Source organism: Xenopus laevis, chromosome 5S (assembly GCF_017654675.1).
Source record: "Xenopus laevis strain J_2021 chromosome 5S, Xenopus_laevis_v10.1, whole genome shotgun sequence".
NCBI lineage: Eukaryota > Metazoa > Chordata > Amphibia > Anura > Pipidae > Xenopus > Xenopus laevis.
The window spans coordinates 101,592,646-101,617,652 of record NC_054380.1 but is presented as its reverse complement, the minus strand read 5'-3'; the positions used below and the strand labels follow the sequence as shown (position 1 = coordinate 101,617,652).

The following is a 25,007-nucleotide window of genomic DNA, read 5'->3' as shown; positions in this document are numbered from 1 at the left end:
ATAGGCTAACATTGACTTCGGTAGCTTTTAGATGGCGAACTAGGGGGTCGAAGTTTTTTCTTAAAGAGACAGTACTTCGACTATCGAATAGTAGAATAGTCGAACGATTTTTAGTTCGAATCCTTCGATTCAAAGTCATAGTCGAAGGTCGAAGTAGCCCATTCGATGGTCGAAGTAGCCCAAAAAACACTATGACATTCAAAGTTTTTTAACTTCGAATCCTTCACTCGAAGTTAGTGAATCGGCCCCATAGTGGGTGAAAGTAAATTAAATAACTACAAGAATTTACAGAAGAGCTATGACTTTGAATTCAATTATTATTGCTTTCAACCAAATTCTGAGTTGTTATTTGCACCATAGACTAATCTACAACAAAACAATAGAGGGAATGTCAGCAGTGGGGGAAGGAGTAGGTGTACCATGGGTTCCAGATTTTCCTACATTTTGCTTGGTTGTCTGTAAGTATCCTCTTTAATTTTTCATTAGTCATGACCCAGTTCATTTTGTTTTTAAAATGGGAGATTGGAATAAAAGGTGTTTTCCAAAACTTGGAATGTGGTAAGCACCCTTGATTGTAAACTCCATCTAGGAGCGACTAATTCATAATCTCTGTAAAGCGCTTATTAAATGTGTCAGCACTATATAAAAACAACTTTACAGAAATTTTCTCAGTAACTGTAAAGCATATCTCAGTACAAAATCTATTACGCTGTGTTTTGCCAAGTTTTCCCCTGTTTCTTTGCTATTTGCTATTTAATATGCATCTTAAGGGTGGTGGCAGACGAGGCTACTGGAGAAGATTAGTCGAATGTAAATCGCCGGCGGGAATTATTGTTTTCCGAAATAGCCCGAAATTGCCTCATGAGGAAACTTAAGGCAACTCTGGAAAGTCAAAGCGATCCGAGTGCCATCCCGCTGTCGATTTACATTCTAGTCGGCAGGGAGGCCTTTAGGGGAGATTAGTTGCCAGAAGAAGAGGCGATTTGTGGCTGGGCGACTAATCTTATCCAGTAGCCTCGTCTGCCACCACCCTACTATTGTCTGGGGCCTTTGCCCCACAGCCCTTGTTCCAAGGGAACTGTACAGAATGTGAGCAGTGTATTGTGATTCACCCAGACATACATAATGGCCACATTATAATACTTTAAGTTAGGAAAACAGTTAATATTTTCTGAGCCAAGGGGGCTACCCATAGGGGAAAATTTACTAATGGGCGAATTCACTAACGCTGGCGAAAATTCGCCAGTGTGGCGTCATTTCGGAACTTTGTCAATTTACTAACGGTTGGTGGCGTAACTTCGCTAGCGAAAGAGATAGACTCTAGTGCTACTTTGCTCCCTAAAGCCAGGCGAATTTGCAATCTGGCGAAAGGACGTAACTACGCAAATTCACTAAGATGGGAATTTTGCCGAATGCTACCTCTTGCGCCAGACTTGCCTTAGCCGCTTCAGACCAGGCGAAGTGCAATAGAGTAGATAAGAGTTTTTAAAAAAATAGTTGAAGATTTTGAAAGTTAAAAGTCCCAATAAATGCTAGCGTCTTTTCCTTTTTTCAGGGTAATAGGCTGAAAAAGAGCAGAATTTTTTTTGGGGGTAACCAGCTTCCCCCTATATTTCCTAACATATGGCACATAAACTATAAACACTAGGGTCATGTGTAGGGCAATATAACAACTTTATTTTATTAAGATTTCCCAGGCTTGTATAGTGTAATGTATTTGCTGCAACATATACGCCTATTGTACTTTAACTTCCCGCCATATGCAAATTAGACAACGCTAGCGAAACTTTGATTGGATTGGCGCAGTAACGCAATCGCAACTTCACCAGCATTCGGCACCCTGGATTCAATATAGGATTTTAGTGAATTATCGTTGTCCTGGCGAATCTACACCTGGCGAAGTGTTGCGATGGGAAAGCCGTCGCTGGCGAATTTTCGGAGGTTAGTGAATTTGCCCCATAGTGTCAGAGGCCAGTTAGAGATCAGACTTTGGTAAATAAAGCAGGACAAGTCAGCTTTAAGGCTATGGGTACACAGGCTGTTGTTAGCGGCTGTTGTCAGTCTGTGTATTTTTTCAGACTGAGAGAAGCAAATCTGCTCAGTGCCTCTGCTCCATTGATTTAAATCCAATCAGCCTGTGCACTGTCAACAGCCTGTGTGCCCATAGCCTAAGTTTACTTGGTTACAACTTTGATGACCTCTAAAGATAACCTAGAAACTTCAGTGTTTGTAGCCTGCAACTATAGTAACAAGTTGTCAGTTAACAGCTTTGCTGGGTAAGGGGTTTCTGATGGGGTAATAATGTGTTTTCAGACTAGGACAATTGAAAATAACTAAAAAAAATGCAGAGAGCAAACAACATCGGGAGCTTAAATTTCATGAATCATGTGGAGTTTTGCAGCCAAATGACATCACCCCTAGAATGGGAAACAGCAGACTGTGCTAATGCTGTCACAATGAAGTTCAGAAATCCTCCACTGCACACTCAAGTCAATGGGATCTGAAAAAATGCATAATAGTTCCTTAGTACACAAATGTGAATTGTAATTATATTTAAACTTATATTAAACATCTGTTATTTTAGTCTGATAGTGATGAGTGCTACTTGCCTGTCAGTGCCCTCTGCCAAAATAGAACCCTACATGTAGCCTTAACTTATCTTGCATGTATCTCCTCCTCCTCCTGCTCTTTAGGGGCTAAATTCATGAAATGTGCGGCACCCCTAGGCTACATGATACCCATTGTACCTTGAGACTATAGGCCAAATCCATGATAAAATGTTAATATATGGTTTATCACATGAAAACTTAAGGGAAAGATTAAATTTAAGGAGAAAAAACTTTTCTCTTGACTTAATTTTAGTTAGTTAGTAATTCCCATAGACGTCAATGAAGTTTTCATGTGACAAATAGGGGCAGATTTACTAAAGGACCAGCGTTTTCAGGGACATCGCTGATTTACTAACTGGCACAGGCATCACTTTGCAAGCGAAGGAGATAGACGCTAGCGCTCATTCGCACTCTATCGCCAGGCAAATTTTCTCTCTGGCGAATGGACGTTACTCCGCAAATTTACTAAAATGCGGATTTTACTGAACGTTACTACTTTCACCAGACTTGCCTTTGCCAGCTCAGACCAGGCAAAGTGCACTGGAGTGCATAGCTCTTCCTCATTTTTCCGTTACTTACATTATATTTTTTAGTGGAAAAAGTCCAAAAACCGCTGGCGTCTTTTCCTTTTTTCAGAGTGATGGGCTGCAAAAGTCCTTAAAATGTTTTTGGGTAACCGGGTTCCCCCATATATTTTCTAACCTATGGAACATAAACTATACAGTGGGCTCATGTGTAGGGCATTATAACAACTCTATTGTCTTTATTAAGGTTCCCTGGACTTGTGTAATGTAATGTATTTGCTGCAACATATACGTCCATTCAACTTCATAATTTCCCACCTTATGCAAATTAGCCTGAGCGAAGACCTCTTACGAAGTTGCGCTAGGCAGAATTGAACGCTAGTGCATTTTCACTTTGATTTGCTCGCATTGCCGAAGTAACACTAGCAAAAATTCGCCATCGTTCAGCGCCCTGGATGCAACTTCGCATTTTAGTAAATTAGCATTGTTTTAGTGAATTTTCACCTGTTGTGATGGCTGCGCAGCTGTTGCTGGCGAATTTAGCCCCTTAGATGTTCTTGGATCTGGCACTATGGGACAATCTATATTTGAGTTAAGAGATAAAAAGTTCCTCACATATGTTTAAGTATGTTGAAAATGTATATGTAATAAAAGCTGTACCTGGTGGTCTACTGGGGGGACGCCCATCTTCCTCGCTGGCACCGGTTCGCTAGGGCGCTCGAGGCGCACCTCTTCCTTAATTATAGGCGCCACGCCAGCGCGCAATGGCGTGAAATTTAAAAGTACTTAAAGGTACATTTTTCATTTCCACATTGCCCATTATAGGACTTGTTTCCTGGTGCTGTTAGCTGTTGCTATTCTGTTCTGAACCTGATTCTGATTACCTGTTTTGACCCCTGCCTGGCTTTTGACGATTCTACATTCTGTATCCTATCCTGACCCCTTGCGTGATTACCGAGTCTGATTCTGCTTAACCCTCTGATTGACTTCCTGGTTTTGACCCTTGCCTGCCTGACTTCGTTTGTACTCTGCCTGCCCCGACCCGGCCTGATCTGACTATGATTCTGTCTTACGCCTTGTTCCGCGACCTTCTGCCCAAAGACTTTGCAAACCGTTGTGCCCCTTTGCTTGGTCAGAACCCTTCGCCTTGCACCTCCCGTTTTAAGACCTGGCGGCATCTGAGTAGCTGAGAGCTCCTCTCGAGACCAAAGGCGGCTGCTACAGGCAGAAGCACGACCCAAGACCAGGGTGCTTGGCATCGGTTCTGACTTTAGGGTGCCAACCGCTATCTTGATAATAATTGACACAATGTAATAGGGTCCTTTATGAACTTGAAGGCACGGTGTATAGTGGAAAAAACATACTTTTCGCAAATTGCCAAAGGTCTCAGTGCTCAAATTCGAAATACAGAGACCAGCAGATGACCTCACGAATACATAGGTTAGAAGCTGATACCAGGGCCAGAACTAGGGGTAGGCAGAAGAGGCACCTGCCTAGGGCGCATCAACAGGGGGGCGCCAGGCAAATTCGACAAATCCGTAAAATTATTGTGAGGTTGGCGGGCACAAACAATCTTGCATCCAATGGTTTTTCGTCCAACATTGGCCAGAAAATCGTATGGGTAGGTTGGAAGATTTTCATTGTTAGCATTGAAATGTATCCATTGTCCAATTGTTTGCAGGGCCAAGCAGGCACCTACCCACAGTTTTCTGGGCTTCAACTAGACAATATCGATAAGAATGGTCTTTTTAATTGATGGACAAATCGTACATTGAAACAAATCTTTTAAAAATCTATGGTCACCTTAAAGTAGAAGTAAAGATTAAATAATAATTAATAATCCATTTGTCATTTTATCAAATACTGGGTTTTTTTTTCTTAAAAACAGTGAGAGGAACCTATTTGGGAGGGCAAAAAAATACAAAGAACAGATTGTTTAGCACAAACTCCTGTGAGCTGTGTAGTCATAGCTGTTATGAAGCTAAAGGAATTAATAGGGGTGGATAGCATCTGTTTATTCTTAAGTACACACATTTGTTTTCTTGATCTTGGCTTATTTCCATGCTCTAGAGTAGTTTCAGATAAGAACAGGTAACAGGTAGGTTGCTGTTTAATATTCTGCCTTTCCCTGAATGTATCTGGCATGGAGCATCTACTGTATCTCTGAATGCACTTGCATGGAAAACAAGGTTTGCTGTGGGGTCCAGTGATGTCTAGGCAACTCACTGATTAAAATGCAAAAGGTGCAGCTTGCTATTACTGTTGTTATTAATGGTTATCAAGAAGGGTTATATCTAACCCTTTGGATTGGGTTCAACCATGCTCTTGGATTTAGTCGAATTCTTCTGAAAAAAGCCAAATCCCTGCCAAATCCAGAACTGCCAAAAATCCTTACATAAATACATGATCCAGTGCATCCTTAGCAATTCCTTTTCCAAACGCTGCACAGCAATTTTTATCGCTTCATGTAGGAGGATTGACGTGAATCACACTCGTATTTATCACTCGAAACCCAGACAAACCAAAAACCATGACCAGCTTATTTTTCTTTTTGGTATTAGCAATGTTTACTATTTTACTTATATGACAGCTTTGGTTTTAGCCATATTGAATGCATTGCAGTGCTATGCATAATAAACCCTTTATTGCTTGCAAGTAACTTTTTCATTCTGTATGTGCATAGCTCCTATAGATTGGCCTACAGGAAGTATAGAACACTTAGTTACAATACAGGCCCCTCACATGCTCAGTCAGGTCTTCAGTTGGTTGGGCCTCACATTTTGGTTAATGAACATTTGTTTTGAGCTAGACTGGCCAAATTGACCGTTTTGGGAGACACACAGAGGTGCTGGAGCTATTGACTGAATGGGGCTGGGCTTCTCTAATTCATGTAACTATCAAAATAACGAAATGTTTGTGTGCAAATTAAAATAAGCAATTTGATTTGTATTTAAATATTTGATAAACCTTTCAGTGTTATTATATTTTCATCACCTACCATCAGTACAAATGATATAAAGCAAGGCGAATAGCAGGTGTAATTAATTATAGGTTCCCAAAACAATGTTTTTATCGGGTAAAATTTATTATTTTATTAATATAACATAAATAATAAATTATTATTAATTTATTTGAAAAGCTTTGTTTAGGCATAAGTAACCAATTAATACATAATCACTTTATCATCATGGCATGTGTTGTGTTGTACTGTAACCTATGTTAAGAGAATGACTGATAAGTAACTTAAAAAGGCAACTGTTGGCAAAATATATTATCCCCAACCAAAGGTGCAGGCTCATAGCTTTAAAAAAAAACAAAAAACTGCCCCCCCGGCCAGTCCTAGGCCACCCGCACCGGGAGGGAGCGAGCCATTTGGAGATGTTAATAGGTTTCCTGACATTCAAGGGAGAAAAACTTGATTCATACCAATTAAATATGATTTGAATTTTCGGGTTGGAACCATTCGATCGAATATTAGACATTCTCATTTTTTCTTAAATAACCTTCCATTCGAATTGTGAGTATATTCGAATTGAATAAAATTCACATGATTAAGAAATTCAACCTTTGATAAATGGGCCGCTAACCTTTTCTTAGCATTATCAGCGAATACTTTAAAATTGCAAGCAGTGCAAAACATTGGCAAAAATGCCATTTTAAACATTGCTTGCGATTTTAAATTACATTCCCCCTTTGGGGTCTAATTACTAAAAATGTGAATACTTCTTTTACTACTCACTGGGGTTCAGATTGTCATATGGGAGCTATCAGTGGCAGTTTGGCTGGTTGAGGTGCCTGTAGGCTGGGATGGCTTATGTTATCATTCACAATCAATTCCAGTCTACCAGCATCAGCATCTGCCATAGAAAGCACATTTGCTCTTCACATGAATGGCGAACAGCTGTCAGTGGGCACGGGAGTTTTGATCGCTGTAGTTCCAGTTGATGAGCCTCAAGGCTGTGCACACCACCAAGGGGTTTGGACAAAGCTATATTGGCAGCAATAAGAAGTATCATTAGTCATCCTGAACATGGGATTATCACACCAACATGATATGTTTTCATAATGAGCATAATCTATATGACTCAGTGTGGGATTCTTCTCTTGACATTAACATAATGATTTTCGCCATCACAAAATGAAAGAAGTTAAGTAGGTTAAAATGTTGCTGAGAAATAATCATCCTTCCATGTGCACAGTACATGCCCTGTAATGAACTGGTATGATAACTACTTGTCAGATCAAATGATCTTCCCGGTAACGTGCAGCCGCCCCCCCCCTCCAGAAGCGATTTTCTACGCGGACCACCAGTGGGCCCAGAGGGGGTGTAGGCCCTGGAGCAATCGCACCCTCTGCTCCCCCGGTAGTTCCACCACTGGATCTTCCCCAGATAAAGCATGTTTCATGGTTTATTTCAAATTATTATTCCTTATGGTTATACATTGTGAGCTAAGGATGCTGCCATTAAATCTTTAATATTTACCCATTGATAATTCATCCTAGGCTTGACTGAGGGGAGGTGGAACAGAGTGTTTAATGTTGTTTTTTTTTATAAAAAATTGCATCCCCTAAGTTGCTTCCTGGGCACCTGCCTCTGCTACTGACTAGTTCTGAGTACATATGGGATAATATGGCTCGCCAATTTTTTTAACACACTTAGGGGCAAATTCACTAACTTCCGAAAATACGCCAGCGATGGCTTTGCTCACATCGCAACACTTCGCCAGGCGTAGATTCAACAGGACAACGCTGAATAGATGTTGAATGGATGTATATGTTGCAGCAAATACATGACACTACACAAGCCCGGGAAACCTTAATAAAATAAAATAAAGTTATTATATTGCCCTACACATGAGCCCAGTGTAACTTTGTGGTGTGCAAAAGAAGCAGTATATGGAATGGGAATGTAGGCAACTTCTGTATCATAGAACAGTATCTAAAGGAAGGTTGTAATTACAAGCAACAGCAAATGAAGCAACTGATTAGTGGTTCCTGAACAAACCATATCCTGTATGTGCCATTATAAAGCCTGCTATGAACAAAGGCATAATTCATTCTCTATGAATAACAGTTTTGTCCTGCCATTCCATGGCTCTTGTTAGAATGAGACTGATATCTTTCTGGCTTGCTTTTGGATCTCTCTGGACCAAGAACAGTAGGGATGCTATTGTGTTACCAGTTTGCATCCTCTCAAATACACAGTACCATTAGGACAAAGAGTTCACTTAACTCCTGCAGCTTCAGGATCTGGGCATCATTATGTTTTATATTCTCTGCTTTGCGTTAGACTAAATGTGATTTTGCTGGAAAACATTATTCAATTGTTGAGTGCAAGACACCAGTGCTTTAATTGTCAAAATGATAGTAACTCTTCATCTCATATGATCACTTTAGTCTTGCCAGAATCCATGAGTCAGTGGCCTGAAATCCCTCTGTATCATAAAGTGGCCATTCATGTAAAGGTGGAAAACCAAAATCGGTTTATTATATCTTTAAACTCTCTGCCCATTTTGCGTGAATGGCCTAATACAGTCCTTGTCCAATGGGATTTTTTACTTACTCAAGGCACAGGGGGAGCTCATGGAAATGCATGTTAGGATTGCAGTGGGGGAAAGGTACCAGCGATGTGTGGGCAGAGAGGGGACAAGGGTCCAGACTAGGAGGCAGATTCACTAACGGGCAAATTTTCACCAGGGTCAGCTTCGCACCTCTCACACCACACCGGTGCAAATGCACTACGAATATGCTAATTAACTAAAATGCAAAGTTTCATTCCGGGTGTCGAACGATGGTGACTTTTCGCTAACATTACTTCGGCTGTGCGAGTATCTCATAGCGAAGATTTTCCAGCGTTTATTTGTGCCTACCGAAAATTTGTTAGTGATCTTGCGCTTAGGTCAATTTGCATAGGGCGGGAAGTTACCACTTTTTATTACACATGTTTAGGGAACCTTAATAAAGACAAGAGAGTTAATATAATGCCCTACACATGAGCCCACTGTAAAATGAATGTTACATATGTTATAAAATGTGTGGAGAAAACCGGTTACCCAAAAAAAGTCTAAGTTATGGCTTTTGCAGCCAATCCCGCTTAAAAAACAGAAAAGTCGCCAGCGTTTTTTGAACTTTAATGCATTTTCGGCACACAGGATATGATGTAAGTGACACAAGATTGCGGAAGATCTAGCTTCTTTTTGGCACTTTGCCTGGTCTGAGGTGGCGAAGTCAAATCTGGCGAAAGAGGTAACGTTCATTAAAATCTGCACTTGTGAATTTGCGTAGAGTAATGATCGTTTGCCAGAGCGAAGAGTGTGAATGAATGCTAGCGACGGTCCCGTTCGCTAGCGAATTGGCGCCTGCGCCTGTTAGTGAATTGGCGATGTCCCTGTGGGTGGCAACGCTGGTGAAAAGTTGCTAGCCACTTCGCTCTTTAGTGAACCTGCCCCTAGGTGTAGGCTAAAAGAAGTGCATGCCTGGAGCCCCCCACCTTTACGCCCGAGGCACATGCCTCTTCTGCGTAAAACCTGGTTCCAGCCCTGCTGACCGTCTTGGCTTTTGGTCTTTGCAAAGCACTGTTTGAAAAATGTTTGTCATTGTTAAATGCCTCAAAACTGGCCATACAATGGAAACAACTTGACACTCTAGACTGCCCTGTGTGCTGTCGTCCTCACCCATCACTTCAGGATGCTAACCAACAATTAGCAGAGACGGAAGTAGGTGGGGGCGGGCCCTGGTGCAGGCCCCGCCCCCACCCTCTTCCATGCAGCGCTGCGGTGGGCGCATGACTGCCGGGGGCCCTGCGGGGGTGCGGGCCCTGGCCCAATTGCACCCCCTGCTCCCCCGGTAGTTACGCCACTGACTATTAGTGATTTATAGTACCACTAATTGTGTAAAATTATCTGCTATTCATACAGCTGGAATCCCAAGACTGGAAAAAGGGTGGAATGAAATACAGGTGCTGTTTATTTTTTTATGCAAGAAGAATTTTTCTAGGTGCAATGGGTTTTGGAGGAATGTAGTCCAAGTTGACAAGCACAAAGCTTATGGTGGCTGTGACAAAATGTTTGATGTTTGTACACTTATGGGTATTTTGTGTGATAATTCTCCCAATTTCAGTTGAATATTGACGGCCACCTCTGTCCTGGTGGGTGCCCCTGTGTTTATGGCTAGGTGCTGTATTGCTTACAGTATTTAACAGACAGTAATGCTAAACAGCAAAGCACCACAAATACATTAGAAATGCCATCTGCCATTACAAGGTTCAGTTTTATTATGAAATATTAAAGTGCATTAAGTAGTTGTAGAGATAAAATGCTGTCACATTCCCAGATATAAGAACTTGCAGAGCGAGTTGCAAAATGAACATACTCCATCATATAAAAAGGCAAATAGCATTCCAGCAGTAGAATGGTACAAATGGGATTATCAGATGAAGCAGGCACGGAGAGCGGTCATACCAGTTCTTGGTATCGTTTTACTTCATCATGCGAGACAAACCCTGATAAAACATAATGAGGCACGACGTACCACAGTCAGGAGAATGTATGGCACAATTCCTACTTTGTTTAGAACAGAAGACATAAAAGATTCCAGTTAATAATTGAACAGTTCTGATGAACTTTCTTATTGAGACTGCTTATATTTACATCTCCGTGAGCTGAATATCAAGGCTTTTGAAAAACAGAGGACTTGTGGTTCCTGAATTCTTCTTCATGGTAAATGATGCCATGAAAAGGGGTATTTAAAACCCATTAGACCACTAGCAGCAATGTATATTAAAGGAACAGTTCGGAGTTAGAGTTAGTCAGTGACTTGAAGGGGGGGCCACATGGGCCATAACTGTTCAGTGAGTTTGCAATTGATCCTCAGCATTCAGCTCAGATTCAAAAGCAACAGTTATGACCCATGTGGCCCTCCTCAAGTCTCTGATTGGTTACTGTCTGGTAACCAATCAAGAGAGCTGAAAAGCAGGAAGTAGTGTTCTGGCTATTATGTTAGACATCTAGCCACTCCAGTCTTTATACATAACATTTGTACCTAACGAACTGTATTAGAAAAAATTTTTATTTTGCACAGCCTATCTATTTACCCAGTTTTTATTTTTACACTGAACCATTACTTTAAAGGGAATCTTCACTGTTAAGGTAAATTTTAGCATATTATAGAATGGCCAATTCTAAGCAACTTTTCAATTTCAATTGGTTTTCATTATTTATTTTTTATCGTATTATAGTTATTTGCCTTTTTCTTCTGATTCTTTGCAATTTAAAAATGGGCATCACCGACCTCTTCTAAAAAAAAAATGCTCTGTAAGTCTACAAATATATTGTTAGTTACTTGTTATTACTCATCTTTCAATCCAGGCCTCTCCTATTCATATTCCAGTCTCTTATTCAAATCCATGCATGGTTGCTAGGGTAATTTGGACTCTAGTTACCAGATTGCTTAAAAAACTAATTGAAGAGTTGCTGAATAAAAAGCTAAATAACTCAAAAACCCTCAATAATAAAAAAATGAAAACCAAATGCAAATTGTCTCCAGATCAAAGGGCATATTTATCAAGGGTTAAAGTGAAAATTTGAATTAAAAAAAATTCAAATTTCAAGCTATTTTTGTGTATTTCGACTAGCGAATAGTCCAAATTCAATTAGAATTTGAAAAAAATTGGTGGACTTTCAAAAACCTAAGTTTTTTTTTAGAAAAAACTTTGAATCGAAATTGATCGAATTCGATGTTACTTTGATTCGTACAATTCGAACAAAAATAGCATATTCACCTGAAAACAAAAATTTTGTTTTTTTTTAAACAAATTTCAGTTGGTCTTTTTTATTCAAATTAAAGGGCAAATGTAAGCGGCAAATTTATTATGTGGTGTAAAAAACAGGGGAATAATGCGCTTTTTCTTTGAGCAACTTCCGCCAAAATTTACTTACAAAGGTCTGAAGCAGTGTAAAATAATAGCGACAATCCTGGCATTCGCATAGAGTAAAATAAAACACAGCTTGATAAATTTGCCATATATTTAATAAAGTTTTATACACCTTTGGCAAATGTCATTTTACACAGCATAATAAATCTGAGTGAGACTGAGTGGTAGAGCTGTGTTCACTTACCCTTTGTTCTCATTCATTGAGCTCCCAACAACACTGGCATTACGTGCAACTGAGTGGTGGAACCATGTTCATTTACTCTTTGTTCAGAAACTCTAGTGAGATCAGCAAGGACGCTTATATAAAAGATACACCTGTGTCTGGATCCTTTTCCTAGTGCCAAGTGGCAGCTAGAGACAATGGGGCTCCTTTATAAACATTGGGCAAATTTGCACCTGGGCAGCAACCCATAGCAACCAATCAGCGATTAGCTTTTTTCAGCCATCTGCAGGTTGAAGACTGAAAGCAAGCATCTGATTGGTTGCTGAGGTTTACTGCCCAGGTGCAGATTTGCCCACTCTTTATAAATAACCCCCAATATTCTTGCGTACTTGGTCTGACCCACAGTGAAATTGTGTAATTTTTAAAATATGTCTCCATATGCATATTTTCTGGCATTTAGTAGCAACTACAAAACGCTGTTTGATGGATGTTACTGCATGTCATTGACCTTAGCTTTCCAGCATACATAGAAAAATACCGTCTTTTTTTTGGGATTGACAGGGATCACTGACCCTGGGAACCAAAATACAGCTTGACCGCAAGGCTTCAATTTTATTGCTATTCTTATTGCTTATGTCTTTTTGGGTCTTTCATCTGTGATCTTTAAAAAGGCACATCTGGTTACTGTAGCAATGAACCCTAGCAATCAGATAACCGTTTAACTTTCAGGACTGAGAGCTACAGAGTACATAACAAAAATTAATATATAACAAAAAATTGGGGTGCTATGTCATGTCAAAAGTCTTAAAAATTGAACACCTTTATATTTCCAATTTTGAGCAGTTTTAAAAATGGAGGGTATAGGGGGCACTGGAAGATCCTGTGCAGAATAAACTTTGCTGATGCATATTTAAAAAATAAAAGAAAAACACATACACTCTTTTTTACCGGGTGTATTTTTTTTTTTTTACTCCACAAAAAATAACCTGCACAGCAGCTGATAGGTCTAATTAACTATATTTTTTTAATTTGTGGCACTCCTATCCTGCCTGTTTCCCATCTGTATCTGAAAATACAATCTGGCTGTCACCGTTGCTGACCCACATAAAAAGCAATAAAAAAAGGTTCAACTTTAATTGTATGCTGTTCTTTTATGTGCTTTTCTTCTGGATCAGCCAAACTGCTGCCACGGTACTTTAAAGGATGTTTTCGGATTTTTAGAAGTTAATATGGAGATTATATGCTGTAATAAATAACAGGTAAACCCCCAACACAATTCCCACACACACATCAATATTACACTCACAGAAGAATCAGCTTGTATTGTGTACTATGTATTTATAAAATGTCACATTTGTCTTTATGCATAGATTAACAAGTGAAATGACTTATACAGTAATGTGGCGGGCTGAAGCACAGACATCATACACGGGCTGTGGCTTAGTCCATAATCGTTATTCCTCAGACCTGCTGGATATGGTTTCAAACCACAGTGCCCATTATCAGAGGCTTCTTTGCCCAAGCACAGTCTTTGCTGTAGTGTCATAGGGAATGGCAGGTATACTCTTAAAGCTGGAAATAAAGTGATTGTGGGATGGAAGAAACATGAGACTTTAGAGCAGGGGTTGTCCATCCTGTTGATCTCCAGGTACGGCTTCACAGAACCCAATAGCTAGGGGATGCTGGGAGTTGCAATTTTATGACAGCGAAAGGGATGCAGATTGATCACCCTTGACAAAACTACCAAGAATATTTATTACCCTTACACAGTGTAATACTATGTATATTTTTTTGTTAAATGCCCCTTTGAGATGAGAGCCCACAGTAAAATCTCTGCCCTGCTCTAAGACTGGCCCTTTCCCAAGACCACATAGCTTCACAGTATATGTTAAAGTGTTGTAGGATGGAATACTTCATTTACTGACAACATAGTTCAAATCTAATATGTTTAGAGAGTCATCCCTCTTTCCAGGTCACATATTTAGAATAGTTTGGTATGAATTACAACAGCCATGCATATTTACTTGTACTGCATGCGTTATTGCATTTTCAGCATCTACACAGGCACATGCAGAGTTCAGGGCCCACAGGGTACTGCCCAAGGGGCACCCAACAAATGTACACACACTATTTAGAAATTTTCACCAATCTACGGACCATATCCGTTAATCTAAAGACTAGTGAATAGTAAAGCTATAGAACATGCTGTCACTTCAGAGAACTCCACAGTAATGGGAGCACCCCAAGTCTTACAATACTGTTGCAAGTAATGGAGTAGATTTGCTGCCAAATTTCAACTTGAAATAAATTGCATCAAAATATGCATAGCAACTGACCAATCTTTGGAATATCAGCTGTACATTCTCCATGGATATGTGGGCAAACACCGCACTTTCTTGTGTCGATTTTTGTTTGCTAAAAATTTCCTTCAGTTTTCCAGCATGACGAGCAGAATACTGGCACATATACTTAAGCTTAAGCTGTAGTATATACATCATAGACATGCACATTACATATAAAATGTAGTGAATGATAGTTGCACAATGTCCTCCACCCACAAGCCCTTTCATAGCCGGGATCTAAATGAACTGGAATGTTTGCAGTCGGTGCGAACACACTTGATTTAAGAAGCAGCAGGTCCCATGTATAGGTCCCTAAAATATACGGTTTCTCAGCTCATAACGGCCACAGTACTTTCATGTTGTCCGCCAAAGATTATGGTAAAAAACTCAACTGCCAGTTGAACATGAATTGGGATGAAAATGTAAGAGCTGTAGATCACCATTGCAATAATAGTCAGGAGAAGGGTGTTAAAAATGGATTGTTCCCAGGGTTCCAGGACGTAGCTACATGTGATGAGAAGATACTGATAGTACAGCCATGAGAGGTAATCCTTAATGTGTTTGACATCCATCTTTGCTTTGTGACGGCAGTCAAACCTGGGAAACAACACAGATATGCATCATTTAATTATTTTTGCATACATAAATTGTATTTAAATTTAGTGAAAGTATCTTGTTTGCTATTCTGTCTAGAACATCCCTCCAATAAGTCCCAGTCTCGCAAAATATTCCTTTGCTGTCCCAGGTTTAAATACATTTCTAAATACAGTACTTAAAGGGATACAGTCATAACATTATCACCCCCCTTTTTACATAAACAATGACAATGCCATTTATTGTGCAGAGCCTGAATAGAAGTAATAATCCCCCTTAATAGTCACACCTATTCTAGTAAACATGAATAAGCCTCCTAGATAAAGGTACATCTATTGATCCTTATAGACAAATACAAGAGTCCTCTGCACTCAACCCATTATCAATATATTTAAGACAGACATTTTGTGCATACTGCTACTGAAAAATGCCTTACCCTTTAAACAACACAGGGATTGTTTGTCCATATATTGCAATATATTTAAGCTGGCCAACTACGTCAAAGTCATCCCATATCTGGCCAGTCCTACGCTTAATTTTCATCTAATTCATTAAGAATTCTATTGCTAGTGGTGAGCACAACTTTCCCTTGTTTGTTACATCTATTGATCCTGCTTTGACCAGACAATGTTATGATTCAGATAAGTATAGATCTAGCATACCTGCGACATATAGCAAAGGACAGCTTAATCTCTGGAGAGGATTAGGTTAAACATGTTGTACCAATCTAGAAGTACACTAAGCTTTAAGGTCAGGCCACATGAGCAGATTCGGGGAGATTAATTGCCCCAGCAACAAATCTCCTCTTCTTCGGGGCGACAATCTCCCCGAACTGCCTTCCCCCTGCCCTCCGCCGGCTAAAATGAAAATCGCCTGCGGCAATGCACACGCGCTGCTTAGTTTTCCGAAGTCGCCCGAAGTTGCCTCACGTCACAGAGACAGTCCCAGAGATAAGTCTGATGATGGGTACATGCCACCTAAAAAATGTGTGCATTTACTTTGAAACAAAACTGCAGAGGACTTTCCCCATGCTTTATTGTACATGTGTCAGATAATAATATAGCATGGTGCCATCTCCTAGTACTCCCAGTTCAGAGCAGCAGACAAACTTATCCAGGGAGCTGAAGAGAGCGCCTAATGAATAATGAAAGAGCGGCCATTCCCCAGGACTAGTGAGCGAATTTACAAGCCAGCCAATGATTCGTGGCAAAATTCTGAATTTCACCATGTGCGAATTTTCCCACGAAACAGTGGTGAAAATTTGCAGCCGAAAAATTTGCAGAGAGAAAACTCCCATAAGAAAAAACAATCATTGAATTTAATGCGTTAGGACAAAAAAAGTCACCATAAGACAAACCGCCCATTGAATTTAAGGTATTCAGACAAAAAAGTCGCCATGAGAAAAAAAAACCCCATTGACTTTAATGCATTTGGAGCGTGAAAATGTTGCGCGCCTAAAAATCGTAGTGCAAAAAATTGCCCATTGACTTTAATGCGTTTTGCAAAGTTTTTTCCTTTTTTACATTTTTCCGAAGATTCGCTCATCGCTACCCAGGGCTGGTACAGTAAACCTTTTATGCATAATCAGCGCTATTGCGGTTCTGTTAAACAGAACAGTGATCCAATTGAAAAGAAAGCAATGTGCATGAAAGCTGTTCCTACCAAGGCAGTTATTATTATGGCTGACAGTTTTTCTATTTATGTTCTATTTCTTTCCTAATCATAACATTTGTATCAAATCTCATTTTACTAGCTGGGTCAGCAAAACAGTAGCCACTTCGTAACCCGGAGAACTGCTGACTCACGATGCTCTAGTCAGGCACGGGGCAATTTCAGAAGCTGTGGTTCAATAAAACCTAACTAGGAAGCACTGTAGAAAGTATACAGGGTTACATTTGCATGACTATGCAGTTACACACCCTTTGCATTAGTGCATGAAACAGGGGGGACATGCCACATTCCAATATGGTATGTGTTCCAGACAGGAAAAACACACCAACGTTTTAAAAGTAAAAAAATGTTTCCAAACAAAAGTATTTTGTTCAATTCAATTCCTGCCTTGCCATGTTAGTCAAGGAACCCAATTACCCAGGTGCCGTGGTTCTTATGGCTTGTGTAACCGTTCACTCCCAGCAGCCCCTGCCAAATAATACAGAGTTGCCCAGTCTGTCAACTTTCAGGCTCCCCCAACAAGTCCTGGCACAGTGTGCAAGTTTTCTAACTGCAGCTGTAAGAGCAAGTAAAAGGAAGGGGGCATTTCACTGCATATAGTCAAGTTTATTATAAAAATTAAAGTATATTGGAGATAGGTTTCTTTTTCATTAAAGAAAGTAAAAATGGGATTTTATTTTTTTGCCTTTACATCCCCTTTAATTTATTTAAAGAGAAAAAAAAATTGGATATTAGGATAAAATGAAATCTATCTTTCTGTAATTCAGAGCTTCCTAGATAATGGATTTCCAGATAGCGGATCCCATAGCTGTAATATCAAGCATTACATGATATTTAGCATTTCACTAAGGGGTCCTCTTCTGAGCTGAGTGCAGTGCCCTCCCCATGTTTCCTACGCCACTGCCTTGGGTAGCCACAAGCTCTCCACATAAAGCTGGCACACCCAGCAGTGAGGAAAATCAATCACCAAAATGTTTATGGATAGTTTTAACCCCTGATACATAGTTTGTCTGATACGCTCCTTTTCATTATGGAGAAAACCTTTCTGGATGGGCATAATATGGTACAGGTATCGGATCCCTTATCTGGAAACCCGATATCCAGAATGCTCCGAATTACGGAATGGCTCCCATAGACTCCATTTTATCCAAATAATCCAAATTTTTAAAAATGATTTCCTTTTTCTCTGTAATAATAAAACAGTACCTTGTACTTGATCCCAACTAAGATATAATTAATCCTTATTGGAAGCAAAACCAGCCTATTGGGTTTATTTAATGTTTAAATTAATTTCTAGTAGACTTAAGGCATGAAGACCCAAATTATGGAAAGATCCGTTATCTGGAAAACCCCAGGTCCCGAGCATTCTGGATAACAGGTCCCATACCTGTACTTGCTTTTGCCACACACTAGGGGTTAAACAGTTCTATCAGCATACTGATACGGTCATATCAAGAATGTACAGCAAACAATGTACAAATGGTACAAAGCAACAGGATTATTTATATTGGCAGGGTGGATCCCAGATATAAAATATACACATTTATTGCTGGATTTATTTTGTAAGACCATAAGAAAAGAATAACACTTTGCATTAAAACAACCAAACTCTGGTGGGCCCCAGATAACCCAGTCCTCAGCTTTCTCAATCCAACTAAATACTTTAGCTTTCTCTGAAAACACAACCCAACTTTAGTCCTTCTCATTATTATTATTAACATTTATTTATATAGCGCCAGCATAATTCGCAGCACTGCTCCCAGATTAACATTGAATGCGGCACAAAACTGTACTAAATATGCAGCTCAATCATTTCTAATTCATTAGTCTCCTTTTTATAGGTGAATGTAGGAAGATACACAGCAATTGGGCAGCATATAGTCTACCTATTTAAAGGGGAAGAATAACCATCCAATTCCTAAATAAACCAATAAGTATTGAGTAATCTATTAACATTAGTTGTCATTAGTTCCGGTTTGATTAGGCCCAGTACTTGGGTGGCCTAGTCTGGAGAAGATCTGCTTGCTGACCAAAGGAACAGGTCTTGGAATGTATGACATGCTTCATTCTGATATATTTAAGAAGATGCAAGTTATGATAGAGAAAATATAGCTACCTATTAACAGAGCATGCAAAGGCTTAGGAATTTAGTTGCACTGCTCCACGTGTGGATAGCTGCGTCAGAACCTAGAAAAAAATAAAGAAATAAAAATGTATCTTCAATCAAAACAGCTGCTTAATAATGATATAATCCTATGTGTTTCAGAGATCATGCATAGACAAATGAAGTATATGGTAAGCTTTTTTGTAAACAGAGCATATAGTTAACAGCTTTCTTCTATGACTTCACTTTGTTGCTATTGAAGTCCAGGGCAGGGTTTTGTTTCTTATCAGTGACTAAACTGCCATCAGTGATGTGTCCATGAGTAGCTCAGAACTGGTTTCCATCCCTACCTTTGGCCCACACAGGTGTCGCCAACAACTTAAAGATAAACACATGCCCATATGACAAACATGCCTTTATCCTAATTATACATGTGAATGGCTAGAATGTCCAGTAGAAGGGACTGTTAGGATTGTTAAGGTAGTCATTTGTTAACAACGGTTTCTATAACAAGGCTTTGCTTCGGGGAATACTGTGTACAGGAATGTCTATAGTCGTAGCGAGACACCATTAATGAAACAATCTGTTGCTATGTGGCAGTTATTGGACTACAACTCCCAACATCACCTTATGCTCTAGTGTAGGTGATGATAAATAAAAATGTGCCTGACACCAACATGGCTTTCTGTACTAAGGATGCATCAAATCCTGGATTCGGTTCAACCATAAGTGATACATCTGTGGGGCTCAGGCTTTTGTAAGGGGTACTTCATCCTTAAATTACATTTTAGTATAAGAAAAAGACTTATTTGAAAATGGTCTTTTATTTTTCAAGGTTTTGTTGATTTGAAATGATTTAGCTTTTTTGTTCAGCAGCTCACTAGGATCCAATTTACCCTAGCAACCAGGCAGTACATAGAATAAACGAATGAAAGATGAATCAGATAAGCAAGAAAGAGAAGTAATTAAAAAGTAGCAGTAACAATATAATTGTGCCCACTGGCTGCCATCTGAATGCTGGAAAAAGGCAAATAAACTATATATAAAAAAAGACCATTTAAAAAGTTGGTAAGAAAAAGAAATGTCTTAGTATTTAAAGGAGACGTATAGGATAAATGAAAAAACCCTAATTTTGTAGGCAATTATGAGTAATTTATGGTGTTGCTTTTACATGGTGCTAAAAATCAATATTATGTTTAAAAATAGCCCCTTTATTGGAGCTCCCTATAGACGTTCACTGGTCCCTGTCAGTGTTTCAAATGAGGGGTGGGAGTGTCCTATGACTAAGTGTCCTAGAGAGACGAAACACGTTAGGCGAGAGATGTCTGTATAAATAAAATTATCTACTGTATTTTTATCTAACAGTTTTTGGTCTGGTCTATACGTGGTCTACCTGAGTGCCTTGCACCAACACTTGTTTTTTTACATGTCCTAATGGTCCCTGCCAGAAGCACAGTAGGAGGGGGACAGCCAATCAAAGCCCTGCAGTCACACAGCACAGACAGGCTTCAGTTCCCTATCAGGTCCTGCTAACTGCCGATTGGTTCCTGTCCTACAGTGCAGTGAGCTGAGAGCCGCCGGCTCCCCTACACAACCTGGGAATTCAGTGAGCATGAAGTAGAAAAGACGGGAGGGATTATTAGGGTTTTTGCAGAAATATTCAATAAATCAGCCTGAAACACAATTTTAAAGCAGAATTCTTCTATATCTAAATGAGTATAATGCACTGGTACATTCTTATTTTTACACAAAATGTCTCCTTTAAGACATTCTAAAAGATAACTACCTGTTTAACTTTCCCACTACAAATATAGTAACTGAAGCTATATGTACCTCCCCATAGTCATACCTCTCCATGGAAAATATTTAATTTAATAAGGGATAACGTTCCTTAAAAACTTTCATTTCAGTTCTAATATCTGCAAGACAATCTGATAAAAAAAAACATCCATTAACCCCAAGTGACCTGAAAAAGCACCAGTAGTCACTGACACATGGTAACCTTTCTAGGTACCAGGCCATTAGCTGCTGGTTTTGCAACTCAGAATAACAAAACAAGTTCTCTGCTAGGAAACAATACAATAAAAACACTGCCCCTGTATCCTTTAGCTATTGTTCACAATCTTTCAAGGAGTGGAGGGAAACTCAAAAAAAATGCAACACCATGAATGCTGAAAAACTTGAAATTCAGGTATCACATTGACATTCAGGTTCAACACAATTGTCGCACAGATTGGGGGGGGATAATAAGTGAGGCTGTCAGGCTTCATATTTATAGAGAAAACAACAACAATTTCTGAAAGTGTTTAAAATTATAAAAACTCTAAAAAAAATCAAATATTTACTACATAGCCAAAGCATTCAAGGGGTACTTCACCCAAAAAAACTTTTTTTGCACCATAAAGAAACAAACTGTGGGTTCTACTGTATTTGTAGATGACATTGCTTTTGAAAGCAGTAAGAGTTTATCCTATTGGGTTCTTTGGCTCAGACTTTTGAAACAACAGGAATCAGTTCTCTTCCAGGTCAGCTAATCAGCTGGCTTCAGCTACATTGTCTCAGGAGTCTGAGCAGAGGGTGCAGAGAATATAAGCAGATTTTTGGCAGCAATGACATTTGCAAATACCTTAAAACAACACTGATCGAATGTTTATTGGAAAGTTGCTTAAAAACCTGCAGAGGTCCCCTTTCAGTCTACACATTTGGGAGAATGGTAGCTTCTCTAATCCATGACCTATACTTCTTTTGGCTCAGAGTGAAGCTGGTGACAGTAACATATAGTGCCTGTGTATATGGTGATAGGGATAAAGCTAAGGTAGCTCTTCTCTCTGCCTGACATAGAGCTCCCCTGTAGTGAATCCCCCTCACCTGTGCGCCTCCCTGTGTAGCCTGCAGCGCATCTGGTCCAGGAGTTGCAGGTAACTTGTCTACAGCAAAGAGCTGTGTGAGAACTCGGGGAGGCAAAGAATCCTCTACACAGGTGTGCTGGCCCCTCCCACTTGCCTCTTGTTTCAAAGAGAGAGAGAGAAAAAAAACCCTCCCATGTAGAAAACCTGATTCTAATGATTAATTATTGACAAGGCAGGAAACTGTTACACACAAATAATATTGAGGTGCTTGTGGCTTTTTTCTGGCCAATTGCTATGGAATGTGTTTGCTTCACAGCAGCAGTCGACTCTTCCCCACCAGTTGCTCCTTGTCAGTGATGGAAGCGACTATTCTCACTGACACATGGGTGGTTTCAGCGATATCTTCTTGTGCGTTGACTGCAGCCCCTAACACATTCTGTAACCACTTTCACTGTGAAATTTAGCGACGTCCCTGAGCCTATGTGTACTGGACACTGACTGACTGAGATTATAACCCTTAGATCCAGGTCCGGACTGAGAATTAAAATAGGCCCTGGCATTTCAGGTACACAGAGGCCCAAACAGCCCCCACCAGCCCACTAAATACTGACTTGCTATGGCACCTTATAGCAGCCCCTCTAGCATTTGCCAGAACCCACAGATTGCCAGTCCAGGCCTGCTTGGGTCTCTTGTTCTTTTCTCAGAATTTGCTCGCCTCTGCCCCTGCTGGGAAACTACGGCAACACTGCAGAAGTGGACTGGGGCGAGAGCTAAGCGGGATGGATGGGACTGCAGTTTCCACTTATAATCACTAACAATGACATATTTCTTAGGTGCAGGTGCTTTCCCCACAAACAGGGCAAGTACGAGCTCCCCAGCCCCCTATAATGGCGTTTAAGCCCTCAGGGTTGCCAGGTTTAATTTTTAAAACCAGCCAAAGTCAGGTACAAAACTAGCCAAGAGGCACTTCAAAGTAGCCTAAAATAGCACAATATGTGCAGTGAAAAGAAGACTAAAAATTAATATATGTGAAAAATAAGCCTTTTTCAAATTCTTCAATGAAGCAAAATGTGACCGATTCGCCTGTCACCAGGGCCGTGACTACAGAGGGGGGCCCAGGAGGTATAGGGGCCCCATAAGGCCTTAATACACATATTATTTCAATAAATATTGGTAAAACAGGTCAACCTCTAGACATTTTGGTGGCCAATAGATTTTTGCCCAAAATTATCTATAATTGAGGAAAGTCACCGGAAAATGCGAGAATGGGACAGGAGACTGGGGTACAGAGCGCAAAACCAACTCCCAACTTCTACGCAAGTCAGTCAAATTGCATGCTGGGTATTGTAGTCTTACATTAAACTTGGCAGTTGGCAAATTGTTAAACAAAAACTACATTACCCAACATGTATTGAGAGACGCAGGCTTGGCACGTTAGGGCAAGAAAAAACTTTGGCTAGTTTCCAAAGTACAAACCAGCCAAAGGCCCAAAAAGTAGCCCAAATCCGTACCATGGCTAGTTTTTACTTTTAAAACCCGCCTGGGTTTCAAATTAGTAGCCCAATTTGCTAGAAAACCACCAACTCTGCCCTCAGTGCTTATTCTCTGCCTGATAATACTGCAGTTCTCTGCATTGCTGTTGTGTGGAACTCGCTATAAGTATCTTTGCTGTGCCTTAACTTGGTCAGGTGATGCTGTGTGTATCTCAGAGTGGGACTGGGTTAATGCTCCCAGTTTGTGCGAGGGGCGTAACCTGTGTGAGAAAAAAAATCAACTGAAGAATTGCACACCAAAGTTGAAAAAATAAAAAAGTATTTATTACATCAAAAAATATACCAAAGTAAATAACATCATTAGCCCAATGCGTTTCGACCATAGTGGTCTTCCTCGGGAGCACAAGAAATTTTGGGCTCGGTTCCTGTGCTACGTGTTGCCAGTGCCCTCCATCCAAGGTGGCTAGTTGACTGGTGGGCTAATTATTGGGGTGCAGGCCCTGCTTACTTAGTTGTATGATGTCCCCTGATTACGGATGGTCGGCCCTACTTTGTAGATTTGGTAAAAATCCTGGCTAGTTTCTTATAATTTCTAGGACACAGGACTTTTACCCTTGATTTATGGGTCTTCTTATGGACATTCTAATTGAATGCATTATGTAAGACACGGCGGGAGATCTTCCCGGCTTAATACCTCCCGGTGCGTCTCTGTTCGTCTCCAGGGGGCGTAGGCATCTGGCGCTGATGTCGAATGGACGCCGGGGTCACATCGATGGCGTTTGACGCTGAGCGCCAGGGCGCTCATGTTTTGATGCCAAGCATAATGACGTCGTCAACTGGTGCAGAATTCAAACTTTGGCGCCAAATCTCTTTTAAAAAGCCAAGTCTCCATTTTGAAAGTGCCCAAGCTAGCTTCAGTTTATCTGTTCCTGCTCAAGCGTTTATTCTGACTTTGTTATCCTGGTTTTTGACTCCTGCCTGACCCTTGACTACGATTCCCGCCTGCCTTGAACCCTTTGCCTGATTCTGACCACGTCTTCTCTAAACCCTTGCCGGTACCTCACTTACAGACTTGTTTCCAGTTACGCACTTTCTTGTCAGTTTCCGCAGCAGAAAGCCCGGGGCCCTAAAAGGAAAATCACTTGTGGCAATGCACACATGTCGCTTCGTTTTCCGAAGTCACACGAAGTTTCCTCACAAGGAAACTTTGGCGACTTCGAAAAATGAAGCGCCGTGTGTGCATTGCTGCAGGCGATTTTCCTTTTAGCCGGCGGAGGGCAGGGGGAAGGCAGTTCGGGGAGATTGTCGCCCCGAAGAAGAGGAGATTTGTTGCTGGGGCGACTAATCTCCCCGAATCTGCTCGTGTGGCCAGACCCTTAAAGTCTGACCAGAAAAAAACAGACTTAATATATAATAAACAACCCCTAGTGTTTTCTTTGCTGGCACAAAAATGCTGTCAGAAAAGATTTGACCCCCCCTCTGTCAGAACATGAACACAAGTGTTTCTAGCCAAAACCTGCTCTGGGGGCTGGCAGTACTGCTCCTGCAAGTATTTAAGGGCAAAAGGGTGGGAATCCCGTCTCAGAAAGTAGTGTACATCTGTGATACTCTGTGATGTGGCACTATCCAGGGAACACTAAATTTGCTAGTAGTGATGGGTAAATTTGTCCGTGAAATTTGCGAAACGGCAAAAAATTAGCGAAATGTATTGAAGTCAACGGGCATC

General features: G+C 40.4%; 1 protein-coding gene across 2 annotated transcripts; it reads right to left on the bottom strand.

The window, feature by feature from the left end:
• Positions 1-13,549: 13,549 nt before the first annotated feature.
• Positions 13,550-21,960, bottom strand: LOC108718104 (serine palmitoyltransferase small subunit B-like). 2 transcript variants are annotated; one of them, XM_018265720.2, is made up of 3 exons: positions 21,808-21,960; positions 18,952-19,022; positions 13,550-15,167 (listed from the first exon to the last, which is right to left on the bottom strand). In XM_018265720.2, exon 3 carries the CDS (start codon positions 15,140-15,142, stop codon positions 14,900-14,902), a length of 243 nt encoding a protein of 80 aa, XP_018121209.1. In that variant the 5' UTR covers positions 15,143-15,167; positions 18,952-19,022; positions 21,808-21,960; the 3' UTR covers positions 13,550-14,899. The 2 variants fall into 2 exon arrangements, with proteins under 2 accessions (XP_018121209.1, XP_018121208.1); XM_018265719.2 differs by lacking the exon at positions 18,952-19,022 and having other exon boundaries at positions 21,808-21,949.
• Positions 21,961-25,007: the final 3,047 nt, after the last annotated feature.